Genomic DNA, 22,092 nt, shown 5'->3' with positions numbered 1-22,092 from the left:
TCCTCCATGTACAAAGGCTTGCATCCTGAGCATCTTGAATTGTTGTGATTTGTTTTTTTTTCCCTCTGAGCCAGCAACTTCAGATTCATAAATTATATAGGCTGAATATTGCTAGCACTGAAACATTTTTACTTACTCTGTTATAGAGAGTTGGACTTGATGATCCCTATGGGTTCCTTCCAACTTGAGCATTCTGTGACTCTGTGATGTGTAACATGCCTGCTGGGGTGAAAGGGTAGTCAGCAAGTTTTTTGCCTTGGTTGAGCTGCAGAGGAAGAGAAATGCTGATTAGTCTCTGAAAGTGTACCTTTATAGTGCATCCATAGCAGCAATAGAGTAGCAGTTGGACTAATACAGACCTGCTAGAAAACAAATAAAAAAATTTTGTATTATATATTCAGCAATTTATTTATTTTATGCAATATTGTATATATTTTACAGCTATTGGTCTATTTACAATCCTAAGACAACATTATATTAAAGATCTGCGTTTTCTTGTGGTGCAATAGTAAAATCAAGGAACAAATAGATTGTATGGATAGGAATCTCAGAGACTGAGACCTAAAGAAAACAAAGATTTTTTTTTTTTTTTTTTAACACTGAGAGTAACGTAACAACCGAGATTGCAGGGAGTGAATTAGCAAATGCTGAACTTACAGACTCATGGGAATTTGTGGGTGTGGGTTTGTGGTTTGTGTTACAGAGGAAGTTAGACCCCAGATGACCAGAATGATCCTTCTTGGAACTGCAGCTGCCCAGTGATGCATCCTGCAGTGTTATGGTGTGTTTTTTCCGCTAGCTAGACTGCAGGTGTCTGAGGTTGTACAGAAAGGAGTATATGGCAATGGAAAGTGAAAAGTGTTTGGGATATGTTTCTGCAGCTGCTTGCTGGGCTGCTTGCTGGGAGTTGGCTCTACCATGGAAGGGCTCTGGCTGAAGCCATGGGTATTTGAGGCATGGTGGTCTTGCCTTGATCATCCAGGCACCCTTGATACTTAAATCATGCTCCATGATTAGGATTTCCCCACATTCAAGATGTTATGATATCATGTCTGCCAGTTAAATTAGGATAGCTGTAAGGCCAAGTCTCTAACAGGAAAAGCTTTTAACCAAAATCCAATCTGTAAAATAACATGAAACAGAAACAAACAGGGACATTTTAAAAAATCTCCAAGCCTTTAAGGCAGAAATGTGTTTTAAAGAATAACTCCACATAGTAACTTTTTTTTCCTCTGAAATTTGCTTCTTATGGGATTAATTAGTTAAAGCAGAGATAGCCCAGTGTTACAGAGTTCACCTCCTATGAGTCAGACTGAAGTCTAGCTACTATTTTTTGGCTACCTTTATATAGCATGCCTGTGTTTATCATTACTCCTCTCCATTTTCTAATGTCAGAATGAATCATTTTAGGAATGCTTATAGCAGTTCTGTATGAAACCAGACAAGGTGCATCTTACTGAGCTTCCAAGGTTCACATTTTCTTGTCAGTTGACAAAGTTGAAAACCTTTTATTTCTTTTTTTCTCTTTTTTTCTTTTTTTTCCCTTTTACAGGTGGAAAAATACATTGGTTGTGTTTAGTTCTTCTTTTTTTCCCCCTCACTTCTGCCTCTCTTCCAAACATGCCAAGTCCCTAATGTGTTTCTCTTGGTTTAGATAAGGGTTCATTGAGTCTGGAGCAAGGATGGACTGATGAATCAGGGTTTGCAGTGCAGCTGGTTCACCCTGGCAGGCAGGAACATGGAAACAGGGTCTCTGCACTGTTTGCAGTCCCTGCCAGAATATCTGCAAATCCATATAATGGATTTTTCCACCAAGTGAAAGGCTTCTTTAAAGGAGTTTCCTTTTATGTAAACAAATCCCACAACAAGCTTCCTAATTCCCCCAATCAGACACTTTGTTCTTCCAGCTGTAGCACAGATCTTCTTTGTAATTTTGCACGCTGTTCAGGCCACCTACTGCAGCACCAAACGCAGAAGGTGATGTTTACTGTGTTGCAGTTTACTTGAGAGCAGTATCTCCACTGGAACCTGTGAGGAGCTTTCTTTGCAGAGCCACTAGGGGTGTGTAACTTGGGCGTCCCTTTCATCTCCTTTCTTCTGATCACAGATATTCCTCAGTGTTATCCTGGTGCATGCATTAGTGTTTCTGTGATAGCCAGTAATCAAAACTTAACACCTCTCTAAAGAGGCTTCACAGTTCTTATGGCAGAGGTGCACAGAAGGACTGGAAGCATTTAGGAATTAACTTTTTATTTTCTTGCTAGTTTGATGTTGTCTCATCCCACTGCCTGCACCCCAAGGCCTAAAAAGAGTATTTTAAAATATTGAATAGTATTTAATAACATTAAAATAACTTCAGTAAAGTTTGTCCTTTTTCTTGTTCTGGACAGGATTTTTGACTAGGAGTAGATAAACAGTGATGTTAAATATTCAGTGTACTCTGAGCTAGAAGCACAGATGTTCATAACGTAGTTTTCAGTTGCTTTATGCTGGGCTCTCATGCACAGATTTCTCCACTGCTCATCACCTTGAGCAGATGATTGTACTGGTATAGAATCATAGAGTCACATAGGTTGGAAAAGATCTAACCCAGCACTGCCATGTCCACCACTAACCCAGGTCCCTAAGCACCACATCTGCACGTCTTTTGAACACTTCCAGGGATGGTCACTCCACCACTTCCTCAGACAGTCTGTTCCAATGCTTGACCACTGTTTTGGTGCAGAAATTTTTCCTAATACCCCATCTAAATCTCCCCTGGAGCAACTTGGGGCCATTATACAGTGGCTATAAAATAGAACTGCTGTGATCTAACAGTAATTAGTTTGCTCACTTTGCATTCATATAAAAGCAAGGCAGAGGACAACAGAGAACTGTTATCACAATATAAAATTATTAAATAAAATACATTTCAAGTATGTATTAATCTAGTAGTGCATTATAAATTAAATTATTCAGTTTATTAAAATTATCATCTAAATCTTGACATAGAGACAGATAGTAGAGCTGCAGTTACTGGTGAATGTAATTAATTTGGTGGTTTATAAGCATAAAGTTCTCCAGGGATTGTTGCAAAATCCCTGTGTGATAACTTGCATTTGTATTCCAAGTTAGCTTGAAGAAAAAAAGGAAAAAGTATATGGAAAGTTGTTCTTTTATCATGATGTAGATCAACTTGTATTCTCTAAATTTTGCCTACATGTAAAATACTATAATTTTGTTGAATGTGAAAATATATACAAAAATAGGCATTGTAAACTGAGGAAAGTCTTCCACCTTACTTAATACTAAGAACATAGTTTGGTTTCTCTGAGGGTGTAAATCTGCACAGCTCTATTAAATTTAACAGGATTCCTTTGCTTCCAGTTGTTTTTGGAGAAGGGCCATATGCAGGCAGATAACCTGATAAATGTAGACATTCATACCCATAAAATCTTTCACTTGTTAAAGGTGTAGAACACTTGAGGTTAGAATAAGGGGAACATTACTTCATGTAATTACAGTATCTGCAATAGTTAATTTGTGTATCATAGCATTTTAATCAAATGAGTGTGGCAAACAAGTTCAAAATGTGGGAAGAACTACTGAAAAGCACTTGTGACCTTTAATTTAATGATGTCTACTCTCCCTTCTCATTACAGACTATTCAAGTTAGTGATTTCCCTTTTTGGAAAACAAGGTTGATTTAAGGAAAAGGACCTAAGATAAAGTTGTGAGGGTTTTTTTTTTTTTGTTTGTTTTAAGATTGACTAATCTTTGTACTTTTCCCCTGGGCAGTGTACTGGGCAATAAAGGAAAAGTAAGGGGCTGCATGTAACCCTCAACATAGTACAGTGGATTGTTTCCTAGGGCTCCCAGGTTAAAAGCAGAAGGGGGAAATCCAAATGTTATTTGCCAAAACAGTTTCAAAATAATTTAAATTGTTTTTGTTCACCGCTTCAGAGAGGGCAGGGTGCATTCTGGATGCCACTTTGGCACACCTTTATTTAGCCAATAACCCCAGGTACTAGTACGTGATGGGAATTGTCTGCCTGGAGAGGAGCTCAGCAGAGAGTGGCCAGGGAGTCCTGGTGAACCCCGAGGTGACCATGAACCCACAATGTGCCCTTGCAGCAGAGAAAGCCAACAGCTTCCTGGGCTGTACGAGACAGGGTGTCGCCAGCAGATGGAGAGAGGTGAGCCTTCTCCGATCAGCGACAGATTTGGGGCTCTGTGTCCAGTTCTGGGCTTCCCAGTGCAAGAGAGGCATGGATGTATTGAGGTGCAAAGAGTCATGAGGATGATTAAGAAATTGGAGCATCTCTGAATATGAGGAGAAGCTGAGAGAGCTAAACTGAGGGACAAGTGAAGAAAACAGAGTTAGTCTCCTCAGAGGCACCCAGTGACAGGACAACACAAACTGATTTACAGGAAGTTTCATCTGGACCTCAGAGAAACCCCACTGTTTCTCTGAGGGTGGCACAGGTTGCCCAGATAGGCTGTGGAGCGTCCATCCTTGGAGGCATTCAAAGCACAACTGAAAACTCTCCTGGGCCACCTGCTGTTGCAGACCCAGCTCTTGCAGGGGGATTGATGTAGCCAATCTCCAGAGGTGCATTCTAGTCTCAGCTATCATATGATTCTGTGATTTCATGTAGGTTAAATATAAAAGAGAATATATCATTGTACTTCATTACACATTCCCAGTGGTCTGTTAATAACACAGGAAAATTTACCCACTTTCATGATTAAACTTCTGAAAAACTGTCTTTGAATATTTCTTAAGCTGCTGGAATATATTCTCCAACAGTCTGGAAAAAGCCAGTGTTTGGAGTCTTAACTGTGTTTACAGAAATGAAAGAGGTAAAATAAAAGTTCTGTGCACTAGAAACATATAAATACAAATCTCAACGTTAAAATTATAGGCACATAGGAAAGTCTGAAAGTCAGAAGAGGCCTGTGGAGATCATCTGGTTCAACCTTCTGGTGCAAAGGCTGCAGATTAGGTTATTCAGGGTCGTGTGAAGCTGAATTAGCAGGAGAAATGGTACCATTTTCCTGGCCGCCTATGCTATGATGCAGAACACTTCCCTTATATCCAGATGAAATTTCCCCTGAAATAACTTGTGCTCCTGGACTGTTGTCTTGTCAAAGTTTGTATCCCCTTGGGATTCACGGTGTTGAAGAGAGAGAGCATCTTCATCTTCTCTATAGCTGTTTTTTTAGTTATTGGAAGACAGACATCTCCCCAAACCTTCTCTTCTTTGGGTTACCCAAACACATTCCCATATTGACCTCTCTTTGACGGTCAGGTTGCCCAATCCTCTCACTGCTTTGGTGGCCCTTTGCTGGATCACCTACATTCTTTCTCTCTTTTAAACTGGTGGAAATTCACTCCATGTAGCCCAGATTGGCATGTTTCTTCTGGTAAGATTTAGCAGCACAATGAGATTTTTCCAGACCTCTATGAGGATCTCTCATACCCAGTTATAAGTACCAAAATAGGTTTCCTACAGTCTAAAGAGAAATAAATCACATTTTTATTGGATAACTTTTCAGGGTAGTGCAGAAAAGAGTTAGTCATAGGGGTGATGTAAAGTATAACAGGTTTGAACCTCTTCTGGCTGGAGACAAGAGGTATTCTGACATTAACTTCATGGAAGTAGGGAATTACAAATGATTTTATAAAACATGTGCTGAACTGGGACTGTGGATATGTGGACTAAGAAAATCAGTCAACCTCCTGTGAAACACAGAGAGCCCTGGGGCAGTCCAGAGTGAAAAATAAACCCTACAGAAGCCTCCAGGAGAACAGACCTTTTTGGTGCCAGTGTACAACTTCCCACCTGAGAGGCTGCTTACCTGCTTTTATATGGAGAATTAGTCTTGATATTTTTGTTGAAAGATATTACGAGACATAGAAAACACTGGCCTCATTGTGTGAAGTTTGTCTGCATTCCTCCCTTGATGCTGCTATTCTTTGAAGGCTAAGACTTGCTGAAATATTTGGGACTGTGAGTTTCTGTAGCTCATTTTTATAGAAAAACTTGAAAGATGATAAGGAGTTACATATAAGTCTGTCTAGTAATCAGTAGTTGTAAAAAGATTGCTCTTCCCCCTCAGGAAAATGGAGTGATGAGCCGGGACTTTGTATTCCCTGTTTAGGTTTGCCAAAATAGAGAAGATACTAATCTTTTACCTGTGTCTGCTGCTAAATACAGAACTGATAGGCACTGATTCTCAGCCCTGAGGTCAGTGGTTTCACCTGTCCAGAACAGATTATTTTGGGAACACTATTGGCAAAGGTCCAGAACAGAGCCAAGAAATGTCTTCATAAGCTTGGCACATTTTTGGTGCATGGATTTTCTACCTGGGCCCCTTTTATTTATAATATAGAAATGTTCCTTGAATTTAAGGCCTTCCTTCAGAACTTCTGTCTGTCTTTAGTAGTAGAAAAAATAAGAAAAGGGACAGAGCATCATATGTTGGGTATTGGTTTCATGATAGAGCTTGGATTGACCATTAACAGCTTCTAAGGAAGGGGTCAAAACTCAGGAGTAATATCTGTTATCCAAAAGGAAACCAGTGGTGTTGGTTTATAGAAGGAAAGTGAAGAATCTTTTCTTGAGTGATAGTTGCTTGTCCTGTTTATGTGAGCAATCGTTTGGTGTACTGGCTGTCCAGGCAGTGCATTTGAAATGTCCCTCTAGCTAGCAAGGAGTGAAACTGAGGGCGGTCCTTAGTCCTTGACTGGAGGTTTATAGATACATGATGTGGATAAGATTGTAAGTGATAACATTCCTGTGTTGGTAGTGACAATCAATAGCCCTGAGGTGAGGGCAAATGTGTAGAGTGAGAGAATGGTGGCTGCGAAGTGACTTTTATGGTGCATCATGCAATCTGGTGCTTTTCCTTTGCAAACTGTAAGCTCTTGTGAGGTGCAGCAAAATCTCAGTTTCCATTTAGAAGGCATCAGTTGTATGAGAATGATCAGCTTGAAAACATGGGCCTTGACACTCAAGAAGCAAAAGTCTCTTAAATGCCTTAAGATTGGTGGGGCAGTTCCTGATTTTGAATGACGTGTCAATAGTACAGGAGTATTTCCATTCTATTATTCTATGATCTTGCTGAGTACTGCTTAGTGAAGTGGCTGTTCCAAACCCCCAAGCAAGCATCCAGACTCCTCTGGGACCAGAAGAAATGGTTAAGTCTGAATGTATGCTTGGCTTCCCCAACTGTATTGATGATAGACTTGCTTTTTAAAGGGTACAGCTGCTGGTATGTCTGCTCAGGAATGACCTATTTGCACTGGGTTCTGTCTTAACAACTGTACTTTGAATGCATTTTGTTATTTTTTTGTTACTCAGAAGTGGTGCTTAATATATTTAATATTTTTAGTGCCCTACAGATACCAAAGCAACGTTTGGGGTCCACCTAAAAGTAGTAGGAGACTGGACAGGTATGTAGAAAAACAATTCCTTTTCAGAGACAAATGCCTTTTCTTGAACTGTTTCACTGTCTGGCTTCAGCACACTGTGGTGTATTCTCACTAGATACTGTTCATGCTTATTTTCCCAAAGTTGTTTTTATAACATTCTTGATGCAATCCCTGCTTTATTCAGATGTACCATTTCTTCAAATAATGTGTTTTTTCCAACTACTAACATATCTTCTGATTGAACTGTAATCATTTTCAGCGTTCCTCCATTTCTGCCTCTTTTTCTTGTTTTTGGGCAGCCTGCTATCCCTGTATGGTGCAGTGCCTCTGTACATAGTAGTGTCTGCAGAAATGCTGAAATGTGCAGCTCCCAGATAAGCGGATTTTGATGCCAATGGTTTGGCTGGCAGCCAGGTTAATTAACGCCTGTGGTACCCTGAGATTACAGGTTTGCTTTCATGCTCTTCCATGCTCTTCCATTGCTCTTTGAATGTCCTCCAGACCAGGGGTGGAAGCCAGGATTCCCTGCAGAAGAGAATGGCAATTTGGTGCTCCCTGTGACAGTTGTATGCTCAAGTGATAGCTGTCCTTATTCCTTAGCATCTGCCTTTGTTCTTGCTCAGCATAGCATTTCCTTGTAAGGAAGACAGATACACAGCAGGGTCTGGTTCATTTCTTACGAAGAAGTGTTCTCCATGTTAATTTGTATCAGCTTGTGTGTTTGTGGAATTGAGCCAAATGAGCTTGTCACCCTAAAAGGGATTAGACCAATGCAGAGATAGTAAGTCTATGCATATTTGTTGAACTTTCTTAGTCTGGCTGCATAATTGCCTCTGCAAGACTTCGACAGGCAAAGGCTGAGAAGGCAATGCCATATGCACCTGTATTCCGTAATCCCCCTGATTTTCTCTTCTTGCTTGAAGCGTTGGCCAGACAGGGGCAGATTAGCCTCTGGTCAGCCTCAGAATGATGGCTCTTTTGTTGTTAATCATCATTCCTACATGGGAGATGACATCAGGCTATTTGGAAAAGTGGGATGGAGAAGTACTAGCTAAATGAGTTTTCCAAAATAAGTGGCATCTTTAAAGTTTTCTGATTAACTCCGTGGTGCGAATTGCTCTCTTTTAGCATTTAAGTATTTATTATTCTCCCAAGTCAGTATCTATAGTCTCCACTAAGAGGAAGGTCTGTCTGGGTTGGACTGTGTGAGATTCAGGACACTGTCACATTACAGAAACCATTTATTGTAATAGTTTGCTAAACAGAGATATCTCTCCCAGTGTCAAATGTGCTGGTGAGAAGCAGACAGTTTACCCAGCCCTTTATGCTGCATCGGTACCATGGAGCCCTGTTCTCACTCGTTCCCTTAAGCCCTGTGACAATTAATAGTCTCTAATCTGCTGACTGTTTGAGGAAGGATTATTGTATTTGCCACGTTCGTTACTATCTTTCTTAAGCATGCTCTAAAGGCTGCTTCTGCAGACAGGATATCAGACTGGAGGATTTTTTATGAGACATACTGTCACTTGAGCTCTTTTCATGACCTATTCTCTCAGCCTTTGTCCTGTTTATTAAAATTGTCTTTTGTATCACTGTTTCCCATTCCTGACAGTTTATACCTGACACCAAAGAGACTTGACAATTTATTTCAGAGAGCTCAATTACAAGCCTAAATTAAAAGGATGCAAAAGAGGTGCAGGTATGCCATGAAATGCAGAGAAGAACTGGTTAGTTGAAGTATTTCTTCTCTGGACAGCTTCAGCTTCTGCTACCTGCACCAGGCAGATGTGGTGCAGGAACAATTTCCTGCCACTAGCTGTAAGGACAGGAGAGGGGGTACAGGTTGCTGGCAAACCAGTTCTGCAAGTTGTTTTGGGTCAAGTCTCTTAACACTGTCTCTGACTGATATTTTGAAAATGTAATAGAATACCTTGTTTTGTAGGCTGGGAAAGCAACTGCATGTCAAGAGAAAAGGGGTAATAGTATTTTCAACCCCTGATGAGAAGTTGTTGTTGATAGAAAGTCATTCATTGCCCATATCCCAGTGTATATAATTTTAGATTTCATATAAAATAAGCTGGAAGAAGTGGCTTTTGGAAAAGTCAGTCATTCTAGAAATAAGGCTTTTCATAGGAGCTGATACTTAGTAGATTTTCAGGCAATACTGTTATTTGCTTTTTAAAACCAACTATTTGAATAACGGAAAATGTAGGACAGAAAAGTAGGTAAGAGAGGAAGGAACTCCAGAAACAGTAGCTCTGAGACCTTTGCAAACCAACTGGTAATCTAGACCCCCTGTTCCATGCTCCATTCAAACAAAATGGTGCCATCTGAGCTTAGAAGAGCTGAGAATCTGCCCTCCTCAGAAGCAGATTTGGATAAAAGCACAAATTTCCCTTCCATTATGTAGGCACTCCAGTTTTCCTCTTCCAATACAAATCTGAGATCTTCTATTTCTTACCCATGTTGTGGTGGTATTAATAACTGTATAGTGCTTAACTTTCATGTTCATGACAGAAAACAGACACACAGGCGCTGGTATTGCTGTAATGTGCCCTCAGATGCCTTTGTAGCACATTCTTTCACCTGAGATGATTCCCATTGCTCCCTTTGTAGACCTCTGACCTGTTTATATGTCTAGTTTAGGATGACACAAGCTAGGCCCCAAGCATACCTTTTTCTCTTTGTTCATTGTAAAGAGTGTATATCTGTCTGTCTGTCTATCTATCTATCTATCTATCTATCTCTATATCTCACTGCCTCAGAGGTAGGTAGTTTAGTTCATTGGCAACTGGTTGTGATTTTTCCCACGTAAAGGTTTCTAAATTGATTTTTCCTTCCATCTTTTGCCACGTGCCATGGGGAGCAGCTATTAGAGACCTCCCTAAAAATGGGTTTGTGATTATGCGCTTGCTATCCTTATGCTGACATGTGGCTGCTTAAGCCAGCACTTATTGTATTAACAAAACATTCCGTGGCACTGTATAACCTGTGGCTTTGGAACATGGCTTATTTGGCCAGTCAGGACTTGAGTGCCCAAGTTAGGACGTGTTTACAGTGGCTGATCTGTGGTGATTTCACTTGTGCAGGTTGGTTTAGCCCCGTGGCACAGAGCTAAGTCAGCCTGGCTTCCTCAAGCTGAGCTGGTGGATGCTTAAATCCTGCAGTAACATTGAGGGTCCTGCAATGGCTCACACACCGGTCAGAGCTGTGAGATACATGGATGAACTAATAAACTGATCTTGTTACTGCCCACCCCCTCTAAATACCTGGTTTGTTCTGCTTCTCTTGGTATCTGTGGTCACCTGTTTTTCCTTCAGCTTTGAAGTAACTGTTGGCTTAGTATTTACAACAGGATTTTTTTCAAGGTTTTTTTTGTCCCACTTACTGTCTAGTTTGTCCTTAGTGTTGTCATCTATCAGCCTTATGTCTCTTCTGTCCTTGCTGCTGCCTCAAGTACTACTGCTTGTTTAGTTTTAAAGCTGACATTTCATCTGGCATCTCTGGAGGGGAAAAAGAGAGGCCATGGGCCATGCCTTGCATCCAACAACTTGACAGCAGTGAAAAAAGACATGGCAGTGTATCAAGACAATGTGTCTCATTCACTAGACTAACTTCAGGGTGTGAGACAGAAAGTGATATTGATGATGCAGAATTAACAGGCTTCAGGAGCCGTGCAACATGTTTTTGTGGAAAACAAATACATAGCACTCAGAGGTGCTGAGGTGAATGCCTTAAGGCAGTGAAACATTGCTGTTAGGTTGCAGTGTGTTGCTGGTACAAATTGATGTGGGACCGTGTTTAGAACACTGCTGCTGTTCTGTGCTCCACAGTAATTTTTATAATTTTAGTCTTGTAGTGACCTCATCCTGCTGGATAGTTGTATATGTTCCTAGAGACATTTGCAAGGCCTGTCCTGGGCAGTGTGATATTTATTGTGGGGATGCCATAAGAGCACTTGAGTACCACCATTGAATCTGAGAGTTCTGTCTGCTAGGTTACTAAATGTCATGTCAGCAGGAGGTGGTGATGTGTGCAGGAACTGTCCACATAGAGCCAGAACAGACAGATTATGGAGTACTGATCTGCTTCACCCTCATAAAGTCCAGCTCTCATCAGAAAATATGTATCTTTGCTTAATTCTTTGTGCTACAGATGAGGTTATGCTTGGTCACTGGGTCATTCAGGTACAGGCTACCTTATTTTGAATCCTGACATGTTATGATGGGAATTTTTGTCCCATATTGTCACAGTCCTTTTTCTGGAAGCTTTGAAGCAGGAAGTTTCAGGAGGGAAAACAAACAAACAAACCATTTTTCAGTTAAAAACAACAACTTTCCAGAACATGACAAATGTATGAAAACATGGATCTTGTTTAACTCCCTAAAGAGTAAGACCTGAGACAGCAAACAGTACACGCCCCAAATTACTTGTTTTTAAACAGAAAAAAAAAAAAAAGGGAGGCAGTTGTTTGGGATTTTGGAGCCTGACTAAGGATTTTTCTCCTGTTGACCAGAAGAAAATGACATACCTTTTAAGTGCCTCTGAAGGAAGAATGATCTGAATGTTCTAGTCTGGGTGAGTTTGTCAGGAGTATCTGCATGACCTTGTTAAGCCCTTGCAGCTCCTGATTTAGAGGATGCCTGAAGCATCCCAAGGCTGCGCATTCCTGTGCTTACCTGGAATTTATCAGCAAGTGTAGGATCTAGCAAAGAAGCAATATTTTGTGTTCAGTAACCCTGAGAACAGTTTTAGATGTATTGAAGTAGTAGATCACTCAGTCAGTATCTACTGTATTGTTAGTGGATCTTGATTCTGTCTGGAGGAATGTGTGGAGCAGGAGATGACAAGAAGGAATAATAAGACTACAAAGTCTGCCCACAGGAAGTGACAAGGTTGTCCCATGTTCACTGTAACTGCTACTGAGTTTCTTTAAAAACATCTACTCACTGGTGGTGAACAGTTGGTCAACTCTTTTGCTATTACCTCAAGCTCTGTTTGATTTGGGCCTTTTCCATTCCATAGTAACATTTTTTTGTGTTTAGTTATTCCATGAGATTCCTGGCAGGGTGTAAAGGTGTTAATGATGTGCTGCTGTCAGTTGTTCCAGCAAAATCGGTGTGTGGTTTTGGAAGAACAGGACAGAGATGAGATAGGTGTTATTTTCCACTGTTAGATTTTATGACTAACAATTTTTGTATTGTCAGGGAATCTTACTTACACTTCTGAGGAAGATAGCAGAACTGAATGCTAAAAAGGTTTAATTGTGTTTCCTTTTAATATAATTTGACATTAGAAATAAAATAATACGGTTACTTTACTGGGAAGCTAATATGCCTTAACAGTATAATTAGCCATAGTGTACTGTAAAGAACACTGATTTTATTCTTCATTGTCATTAATGTTCCTTATTTATTTAGTCCTGAAAAAAGCACAATAAAAGGCAGGATTAAGAGATTGAAGAAAAAGGAGAACAGATTTAGTTTACTGACTAAAAGGGGCTGAAAGCCCTTTTCCTCTGATTAAAGAACTAATGCTGAAGGTGAACACATCTGAATTTTTGGCTCCAGACCTGGATTGTTTTACATTAGTTGAACTCCAGCTGACTTAGTACCAAAAACAGTGTAACTTGAGTCAAATCCAATTTGAACAGTTAATGAGTTTTACGTCTAGAGGGGAAAAAAGATATTTTGGTGAGAAAGCTGCATTGAAGGAAATTTTCTCCTACACATAAGTTGTTTCTTGATCCATCCTATTATTTGTAAACTTCCACCTTTTTGCATATCCCAGGCACTTTTTAATCATGTGATGATTATAGAAAATGACATGGCTTAATGATGTAAATTTATTTTTATCCTTTGATACATTATGTACTTGATATGTGGATGTTGCTGTAGTTAAGAACTGATCCAAGATCACAAGGCTGCAGGATTTCTTGTCATGCCTCAGATGTTTTCAGCACTGTTAGGAACTACAGGAGAGAAGCCTGTGGAGCACATTAGCGTGGAGCACATTAGCATGTAGCAGCTGATAGAATCAGAATGAATGTAGTTGAAAAAAAGCAAGAAGCTGCTCTCCACTTTGAAAATAGAATTACAAGAGAGAAAAACTCTAGGACATGTATTTGAATGGACTGCCAGGCATATTTCTGGTTTTGTAATCACTGTGTGCGGTGTTTGCCTGCTTAAGAAGGCAAGTTGCTGTTCTGGAGTTGCCTGTGTCTCACCATTTTTCTGTTAATGTTTGCTTAGGGAAGTCTCATTCTTACATAGTTTCTGTGCAGAGGTACACAGCTGTTTCAAGCACTGAATATACAAAGTTTGGCTGGGTTGTCATGTTCCTTCGTGTGAGCATGGTTTCTAGAGAAACACAAGAGTTCATTTCAAAATACCAGCTCTTCATGCATACCTGCACTTCCCTGGGGGATTCTCTTAGATGCCATCCAAGTTTTGCTGAAGAATCCCTGCCAAATGTCTAGCTTTGTTCCCAGTTTATTGTTGCTTCTCCCTTGGGGACAGAAGAAAAAAACAGACACGTTTCAAATTTGGAATTTTGAGTTGCCACATTTTAACTAAAAATTGTTGGTTAAAATATCTTAAAAGTAGATTTGAAATGGCTCTTTTTGGGATCCTCTTCTAACAGATTGTAAAAATTGACATAGTTAATGAGGAAAAATCTATTTCAGCTTTAGAACGTAAAAAAAATCGGAAGAACTTGTGTAGGAACTGTAGATATTTATAAATTTTATGATCAGAAGGAACAGTTATCTTTACATGCTCCCAACTCCTGCATGATGCTTGATAATTTCTCAGGATAATTTCTGTACAGAAGTTAACATAGGTGAAACCCAAACCTTGGGGTTGTTGTATTCTGCAGAGTTTTCAGCTTCAATCTTTCATGGGTTCTTTTTGTCCTCTTTGTGAAAGTGAAGCTCAACTTTGTGATGATTATATAACTTAGTAGGTTTTTCCCCATGTTTTTCTTTTATTCCTTTCTCTTTTTTCCTTTTTTCCTTTTTTCCTCATTTCAGGGCAAGAACCACTACTAGGAAGTGTGTGTACATTTTAGTTGTTGCCCATTTGTGTGCAAATACGTACAGAAAATGAACATGGCACCTTTGAACCTTCTATCTGGTTACCTGTTGTATTAAATCCAAGTTTTGACACCTTGTATTTGTCTGGTTCTTTGCTTCCTGCACCCTCTCCGCTTCTAGAATTCCTTTAAAATCCAGAAGCAGGGTTGCTTTTCAATTGCAGTCTTGTTGATTTGGGCTCTGGTGTGATTTAAAGTGTAGCTCTTTTGCATGAAGACCACCAGTAATGGTGGTGGTTGACCTGTCACGTTACCTTGTATTGCACCTTATTCCTTGGTCCCTACTACCTGTCTGCTTATTTCTACTGGTGCTTGGATTGGAAGGGAGAGAGGGGCCATCACTTTCTCAGAATTTGTTCTGTGCTCAGCAGTTAATTCTGTGGGAGTTGATTAAAACGCCCACAACATTGCAAATGTCATCATGAGCAAATAACATGGTCAAATGAGGTTTCTTATTTCCACAACAAACATCATATAACTGCTTGTTGGCATAGTATTAGCACTGAAGTTCTAGTTAGGCTATCCCATCTCCTTTATTGCAGTATTTTTTCTCATTCTTTCCCTAAGTATATTTACTCTACTTTTTGTGAGCTGCATGTCCTTACACTGAATTTCAGTCATCCTTGAAAGAGCAGTTACCTGTTCCAAAATGTCCTTCTTTTCCAAAATGCATTAAAATCAATGCTGGTCTTGTTTGTGGGAAGCAAATTCTACGCTCCAAATTTTATCTTCAGTTCCTACAGTCCCTTGCAACTCATCTTTGCATTCATGTGCGACCCCCTCCTGTTGCTCAGTCTTGTCCTTTGACTTTTGTATATGCATTGTTTCTCAGATGCATCAAGTACTAGCTGGAGAATTTGAGTTTCACCATAAGGAAATAGTTTCTGATCCAGGAATTTGTAAGGGGCATCTTGCAGCCACAGCTCTCTTTTGCCTCAGTCCTTCCCTGGAGAAGGATCTCTTTTAATCATAAATATTATTAATAAAAATCTGCCACCAACCAACTGTATAGTTATCAAGTGCAAAAATAGGATTCCAGTGTGTGTGGTAGCCCTCAAAAAAGTTGACTTCTTCCTTTAAAGAAACAAATCAAACCAAACCTCAGAACTTGCACTGAAAGCACCGTGTCACGAGAACTGGCCAACAGCAAGTTTCCACAGCTTCTGCAAACAGATATTTTGGTATCTGCTATGAACAGAAGAGTTTGGTTTAAAATTTTTATGGCTACACATTTTATATGAATCACACGCAAAAATACATCACAGCTCTGTACTCAACTTTGAACCTCGTGGTCTTATGCCTCAAAGTTTGGATACCCTAGAGCAGAACACAGAGCTGGAGGCAAATTCCTAGTGGGAATGGAGTCAGACTGCCAGAGCAATCCATGTTTTATTATAAAGGCATCCTTTTGTGAGAGTCCACTAAATTAATTTGTAATTAAAACCCAATTTGTTTCCTTTCATCAGGTCTTTAAATTACAAAAGGCAGTGAGGCAGAAATGCTTTAAATATAATATACTATAAAGTTTATGATGCAGCAATGTAAATTAATTACTAGTGCATCCCAGTTTCGAGGGAGACTTGAAATGGTGGCTGCTACATGCTGAATGTGGCATTTCTTAGTGAGACAAAGGACTCAATTATCTCAGTATTAACTAAGTGCTGTGAGGGGAAACTGTAGGAGGGAATTCATAGCCTGGAAATCACTTTCCAAAATGCAAAGGAGACTGCATTGTCGTACATGGAGTAGACTGTGCTGTGGCCGCAATAAATAGCCCTTTGGTATGAAGTGCAGCAGCTGATGGGTGCAGTGTGTATTTTGTTTCACTGATATTATAACCCACATTTCTGCAGCTCTGGCATGTTCCTGTTCTTCCTCTTTCTTTAAAGCTTTTTTTCCTCAAAATGGGGACAAAGTGTCAGAGCTTGTTTCAAAAAGGATATAATTACTCTTCTTATTTGTGACATTTGTAGCAGATAAAACCAAAGTACATTGTAATGACATAGTATTTCATGAGAGGGAGATTTTGCAGGGAGAAGTAATGTCTTTCATTAGATCAGCTGAAACAGCTGGAAAAAAACAGGTTGTCTTCCAGGCATGCAGTGCCTTCAGCAGGTTTGACAACTATGTGGCAAAGTCAAAGCATAGAGAAGGGAATGAAATGACATTCCTGGCTACTTTGTAAAGCAAGTTTTTCCTTGAGAAATATGAGCAGTAAAATTGCCTTTTAACTGAATAAAATATAATATATAACACCTCTTTTTTAAAAAAAATATGTTTATTTAACTTTTTAATAGAGAAATACTAATTGTTTCTCAAAAAATTCGTATGGTCAAAATTACTGTCAGAAAGCCAAAAATATCACTTGTAAATGCTCTCCCCACTGCCTCTTAGGATTTGTATGTCTCCAGCTTTCTTTATCTTCTCTTGGCTGGGTTCCCAGCTTAGGGTATATTTGCTGTAATATGCCATGGTCTCACTCTCTCCTGGAGAGAGACACACTCACATCTTGGCAGACAGAGTGCAGTTCCTGGCAGGGAAACTCAAAAAGAGATGGGCATATGAGAAAACTTAACTATGACTTGCATGAAGTACTGCATTTTATTTATATATATATGTGCCCACACATATCCCCAAACTTTCAGCATTTGGGTGTGGTTTTTAAATTTTAATACCTTTTTTCTCTTGTAATTTCAATATCCTTTTTAAACAACAGTTTGATTGGAAATGTTTGACCATCTACAGAGAGTAAAATTTGGACAATGGTTTACAGAAAGCATCACTGTGTTTTTAGTAATTTGAAGGGACCCTGTTCTGTATATAGAAGCTGATAACCGGTGGATGACTGCTTACCTGGAATCAGGAAATTTTTAAGATAAAATGTTAGTAAAACTTAAAACTCTGTGGTGAACACCATGATCATGAATAAGAGAGAGTGCTTCTCTGCTGGGGAGAGAGCCTGGAAAGTCTGTGGATCCAAATAAACACATTAGTGTATTTATATGTATTGGAGAAAGAGGCACTCAGTGGAAGTGACAGCAACTGCTTTCAGTGTTGAAGGGGAATTTTGGGGAGAGGAGGAGTTTCAGAGCTTATTGGCTATTTTGGGTATTGCTCAAGTGTCTGCTGTGAGGATTTTACTGTACTGTCAATGATAACAAGTACACCTACAGCCTCTGAAAAGCCTCCTCATGTTACATGAAATTAAAATAAATCAGTGGGCAGTTGGTGCTCTTCACTGCAACAAGCAGCTTTAAGGACTATCTCTTGTCATAAATTTAACATATTCCCATATTCATTAAACACACTGTAAGTGCCATTTCCTCAAGGAAAATGCCACAGACACCCACGCACATTTCAAAGTCAAAGCTGTGGTGCCTTGCTGTGCTTTGCCAAGTGACTGGTGCCAGCCTGACGGCACAGGGCTTTCCCTCAAGGATTTCATTTACACTGTGTCAGCTGATTGTCTCTTGAGCTTAGCTGTGACTGGTTTGAAAAAAGAAAAATTTGTAACTAAAGACATTTTTATAATTTCTGGTATTTGATGTTTTCATTTTTTAATGGGCTGAGGGGATTATGCTAATTGTGCCCTGTTATTAACAAGCATGGCAAATGAAATTTTCTCAGTGCAATTTCCAAAAAAAGCAGCAGTTCCTTAATCCAAAAATTTTTAAAGAAAGAATATTTCTTTAGAAGTGTCCCATACTTTCCAGCACATATGCACCAGAATGTGCCATGTCTGCATGAAGAGGATTTTATCATTTCTGTGCCATTATGTATTGCTGAGTTTGTGATGGTGCATTGATGTGTTGTTATACACCAGGTCATGACTGGTAACTGATATCTAATGATAGTTTATACTTAGAGGAGTTGGCAAAATCACTTTTTCTGAAAAAGATGTGTCAAGTTATTTCCTTACAGTGATGTGAGGAACTGTTTGATCCAAATCGTGTTAAACCACTTGTTCTTTGTTCTGGAGAATAGTTATCAGTGTAGTATTGCATAGTAAAATTCTTCAGCTTTCGTCTCCCATTCAAGGCTGAAAATACTTCTTCTGTTGCCTTGAGTAATAACAGACTTTCTGTCATGTAAAAACATGTCTATTTAATATTTCATTATGTTCATAACATTATAGTTGAAGGATGGAGATGACAATCCAAAGGAAAATCCCACAGCATATTTTAATGAAAGTCTACACAAGAGCTACTGCTAAGTCAACAAATAAAGGTATTTGTAAGAAATTATGAATTAAAAATAAATGAAAACTACCCAGACTAGGTTGTATGTAGTAGTTTATATTCAGGCAGTTGTCCGTCTTAAGTTCTCGAGAATGACTTGTCTAATTCAAATATAAGAAGAAATAACAGAATTGCTCATATCAGGGTGAAATTAAACCATGCTTTGGATACATCTTCTGATACACTTGTATGCATTACGTTTTATCACCTATCAAAACAAAAAAGAGGAAAACAGTATCTAATGGCTCATTTCATTTGTCAGTCATTTGAATGATTTCCTGCTAAGGTTTTGATATTGCCCTTTGAGAGATGTTATAAGAAATAGAACCTCAGATGTGATTAGATCTTTGGAAAAAATATACATTTCTTCCCAGTGGATCATCCCCAGCTGACTAGCAAAATTTATATAGAAAATAGGATCCAGCTGAGCTCTGACCACATTATCCTGTGTTATGCTTCAGTGTAACTAGTGCTTTTAGAGAAAAAATTGCATGTGTTCTCTGAAAGGGACAGGCAGCTGAAAACACGGGGGAAATGATTTTTATATATCAGTGGAGTCCCTCAGTACCCTGTTTCTTCTTTTATTTCTTACTTGCACCCACACTGTTATTTCTAGCAGTTCAGTTCATCTAAGTGTTTGACTGGACAGGCATTTCCTGCACAGGGTGTCTGTCAGTGCTGTTCACTCCGAGCGCAGTATCCAGCACACTGCAGCTTCCCCTCTGGCCCTCTGGGAACAACTTAGCACCTTCCATGCAGGTATTCACACATCTTGGCTGTGAGCAAGGCCAGGTTATGCCTGATGATCCCTCTAAGGTCAGCTAAGCCTCAGTGATTAACAGCATTGGTGATCAGCAGCATGGCTCAAGGTTGCTGTTGGAGGGATGAGGGTTGGGCAATCTCTATTTTATATTCCAGGACTGTGAGGGAGGGTGAATTAACAAGGAAAACCCCATTCTCTTTTGCAAACTCCTTTTTCCTTTGGCGTTTCCCCTACTCCCCCATCCTTGCCCCAACTAAGAGAAGCCAGTATTTAACCTGCCCAGGCTGTCTGAAGCTTATTGAAGGGCAGTGTCTTGCCTGCATATCTATCAGCTGGGTGGGGAAAGTTGTCTCCTAACCAGCTGTGTCCCTCTCATCAAACAGACATGGGTTTGCAGTTTTATCCAGAGGTGGCAATCAATGGGAACAGCACAAAATATTGTATTCCATTTCTTTTCCATAAGCAGACCCGCTGATTATATCCTAGAATCATGGAATGGTTTGGGCTGGAAGGAACCTTAAAAATCATCTGGTTCCAGCCTTGGAGACACATAAAACCCAACTGAACGTGGCCATGAGCAACCTGCTCTTTCTAACCACGCTTAGAGCAGGACTAGATAATCTCCTAAGATTTCTTCTGCCCTCAACTATTCTGTGATTCTGTGTAGTTATTATACAGTAATTTATTTGTATATTTGAGAGAAATAATGAATCTGTGTCTGTATTAGTAAGAAGGTGAAATGATCCCATGCTTACAGTTTAAATTGACACCAAATAGGAATAGGCAAAAGCCCAAGAATGAGATCACAGTGACTGGTGGCGGTTATGTTATGGTACAGAATTTCAGTCTTGGATAAGATTAATTCCTTTATTTTGTGACTGCCATATAAATCTGTTTAATGAAAAGTTCTTGTAGCTTGTTCAAATGTATAAAATATATTACACTTGCAAACCTATTTTTAGACCTGGCTAAAAATACCAGTGAATGTATGCATGTGGGTATGTGCTGGTGTTTAATATATTTGGTGACATGCTAATACACATGGCTGGCAATTATGAGACCATGGCAGCCCAAGAATAACACTTCGGAGTCATGATAACTATTTCCACGAAGACATCAGCTTAGTGCTCAGCAGCAATAAAGGGGAAAATTACTAGGAGTGGAGTGGAGAGTAAAGCCAAGGAGATGACTGTGCAGCTGGTGGGTGTTAACGTGGTGCTACCAGGACTTCAATCCTGTGTGCAGGTCTGGTCTTCATCACTCAGACATAACACTGGCCAGGGTTCAGGAAGGAACGGCAAAGATGATCAGAAGTGTGGCAAGGCTTCCAAACATGGGATTACTGACTATGCAGGGGCTCTTTAGCCTGAAAAAGATATAATTCAGGGGAATATAGATAGCCACAGTCTGCAAAATCATGCATAACACTGGAAGAGTGTTGGGTAGGGCCTGATTGTTCACAGTTTCTGCCAGTATCAGAGTTTTTGGCCATCAAATACAGTCAGTGAGATTTCAGGGCAAACGTAAAGTGATGAATCTTCATGTAGTAGGTGAGAAACACATGGAACTCCTTGTCAAATGGAATAGGTTTACATGGGGATTGGGCAAGTACTTTAAAGAGAAGTCTAAGAATTTCTTAATGGGCAAACCACCTTAGACTCAGGAGATGCACTGACATAGAAAAGGTTGAAAGCAGAAGAGTCTTACTCTGTGATCATTCTTCTATAGATGTGTCTGCAAATGAAGCCATATAATAGAGTAGGGGGGCCTTGGTGTGAATCAGTACAGCCTGATGAATTGTGCCTTTGCTCAGCCTCTTAGAGGCAAACTCTCTGGAGATGTGCAGAGCTGGATAGTATTGCAGTAATTGCACAGCTGGATAGTAGCTCCATTTCAGTGTTAAAAAATTCCATGTAGCTTTTGAAAGGTTGGGCTTTCTCCAGTTTCTGTATCAGATTACAAGTTACAAAGAGAGAACTAGTTGAATCCTCCCTGCTTTGCATAGTTTATTTTTTTTCTTTTTCTATGAGTGTAAGGACTTTTTAGATCAAATGTCACAACATTATCTTAAAGCCCAAAAGGATATACTGATGTCTAATCATTTCTTCTGGCGTGTTGTGAAAGAGGATAGTACAGCACTAGTGAAGGAAATGGTAGTTGAGCCTCCCTGCATTTGCTCATGGGGAATTCAAAAAGCAAAGTACAACCCTTCATGGCCAAAGGCAGCAGCTGTAGAATGCAGTGCTATAAAAAAATCTGCATAAATAACGTTTCCTCCAGAGCATGTATTTATAAAGGTATTTTTTTTAAGTTGAAGTTTTGTGTTGTTTAGAAACTGTGTTTTACTGTTGCACTTTGTAAGTGCTGAGTTGTGGAATGAGCTGTACTGTCACGACAGAAATAGATTTCAAGTATAGTAGGTATCTCTAAGGCAAAAAATGTTCCTTGACTAAGATATCGGTGCTCAGCAGTCAGCTAATTCCCAGCTCCACTAGGGAGTTGCTATGTTACCTTCAAAAGGATTTCCAGCTCAGTATGGAGCACCCAGGCTGCTTGACTTTGGCGTTGTGTCTGCTTCTCTT

General features: G+C 39.7%; 1 protein-coding gene across 2 annotated transcripts in view; it reads left to right on the top strand.

Moving 5' to 3' along the window:
- The window catches only part of NOX4 (NADPH oxidase 4), a 113,586-nt gene that overhangs the window by 36,760 nt on the left and 54,734 nt on the right, over positions 1-22,092 (top strand). For both annotated transcript variants that reach the window (XM_039563028.1, XM_019286792.3), the window contains one exon: positions 7,378-7,438. In XM_039563028.1, coding sequence (XP_039418962.1) covers positions 7,378-7,438 — 61 coding nt within the window. The remainder of the gene's footprint in view (positions 1-7,377; positions 7,439-22,092) is intronic.

Source organism: Corvus cornix, chromosome 1 (genome assembly GCF_000738735.6).
Source record: "Corvus cornix cornix isolate S_Up_H32 chromosome 1, ASM73873v5, whole genome shotgun sequence".
Classification (NCBI taxonomy): domain Eukaryota; kingdom Metazoa; phylum Chordata; class Aves; order Passeriformes; family Corvidae; genus Corvus; species Corvus cornix.
The sequence above is the reverse complement of the archived record's forward strand: the minus strand, read 5'-3'. Positions and strand labels throughout refer to the sequence as shown.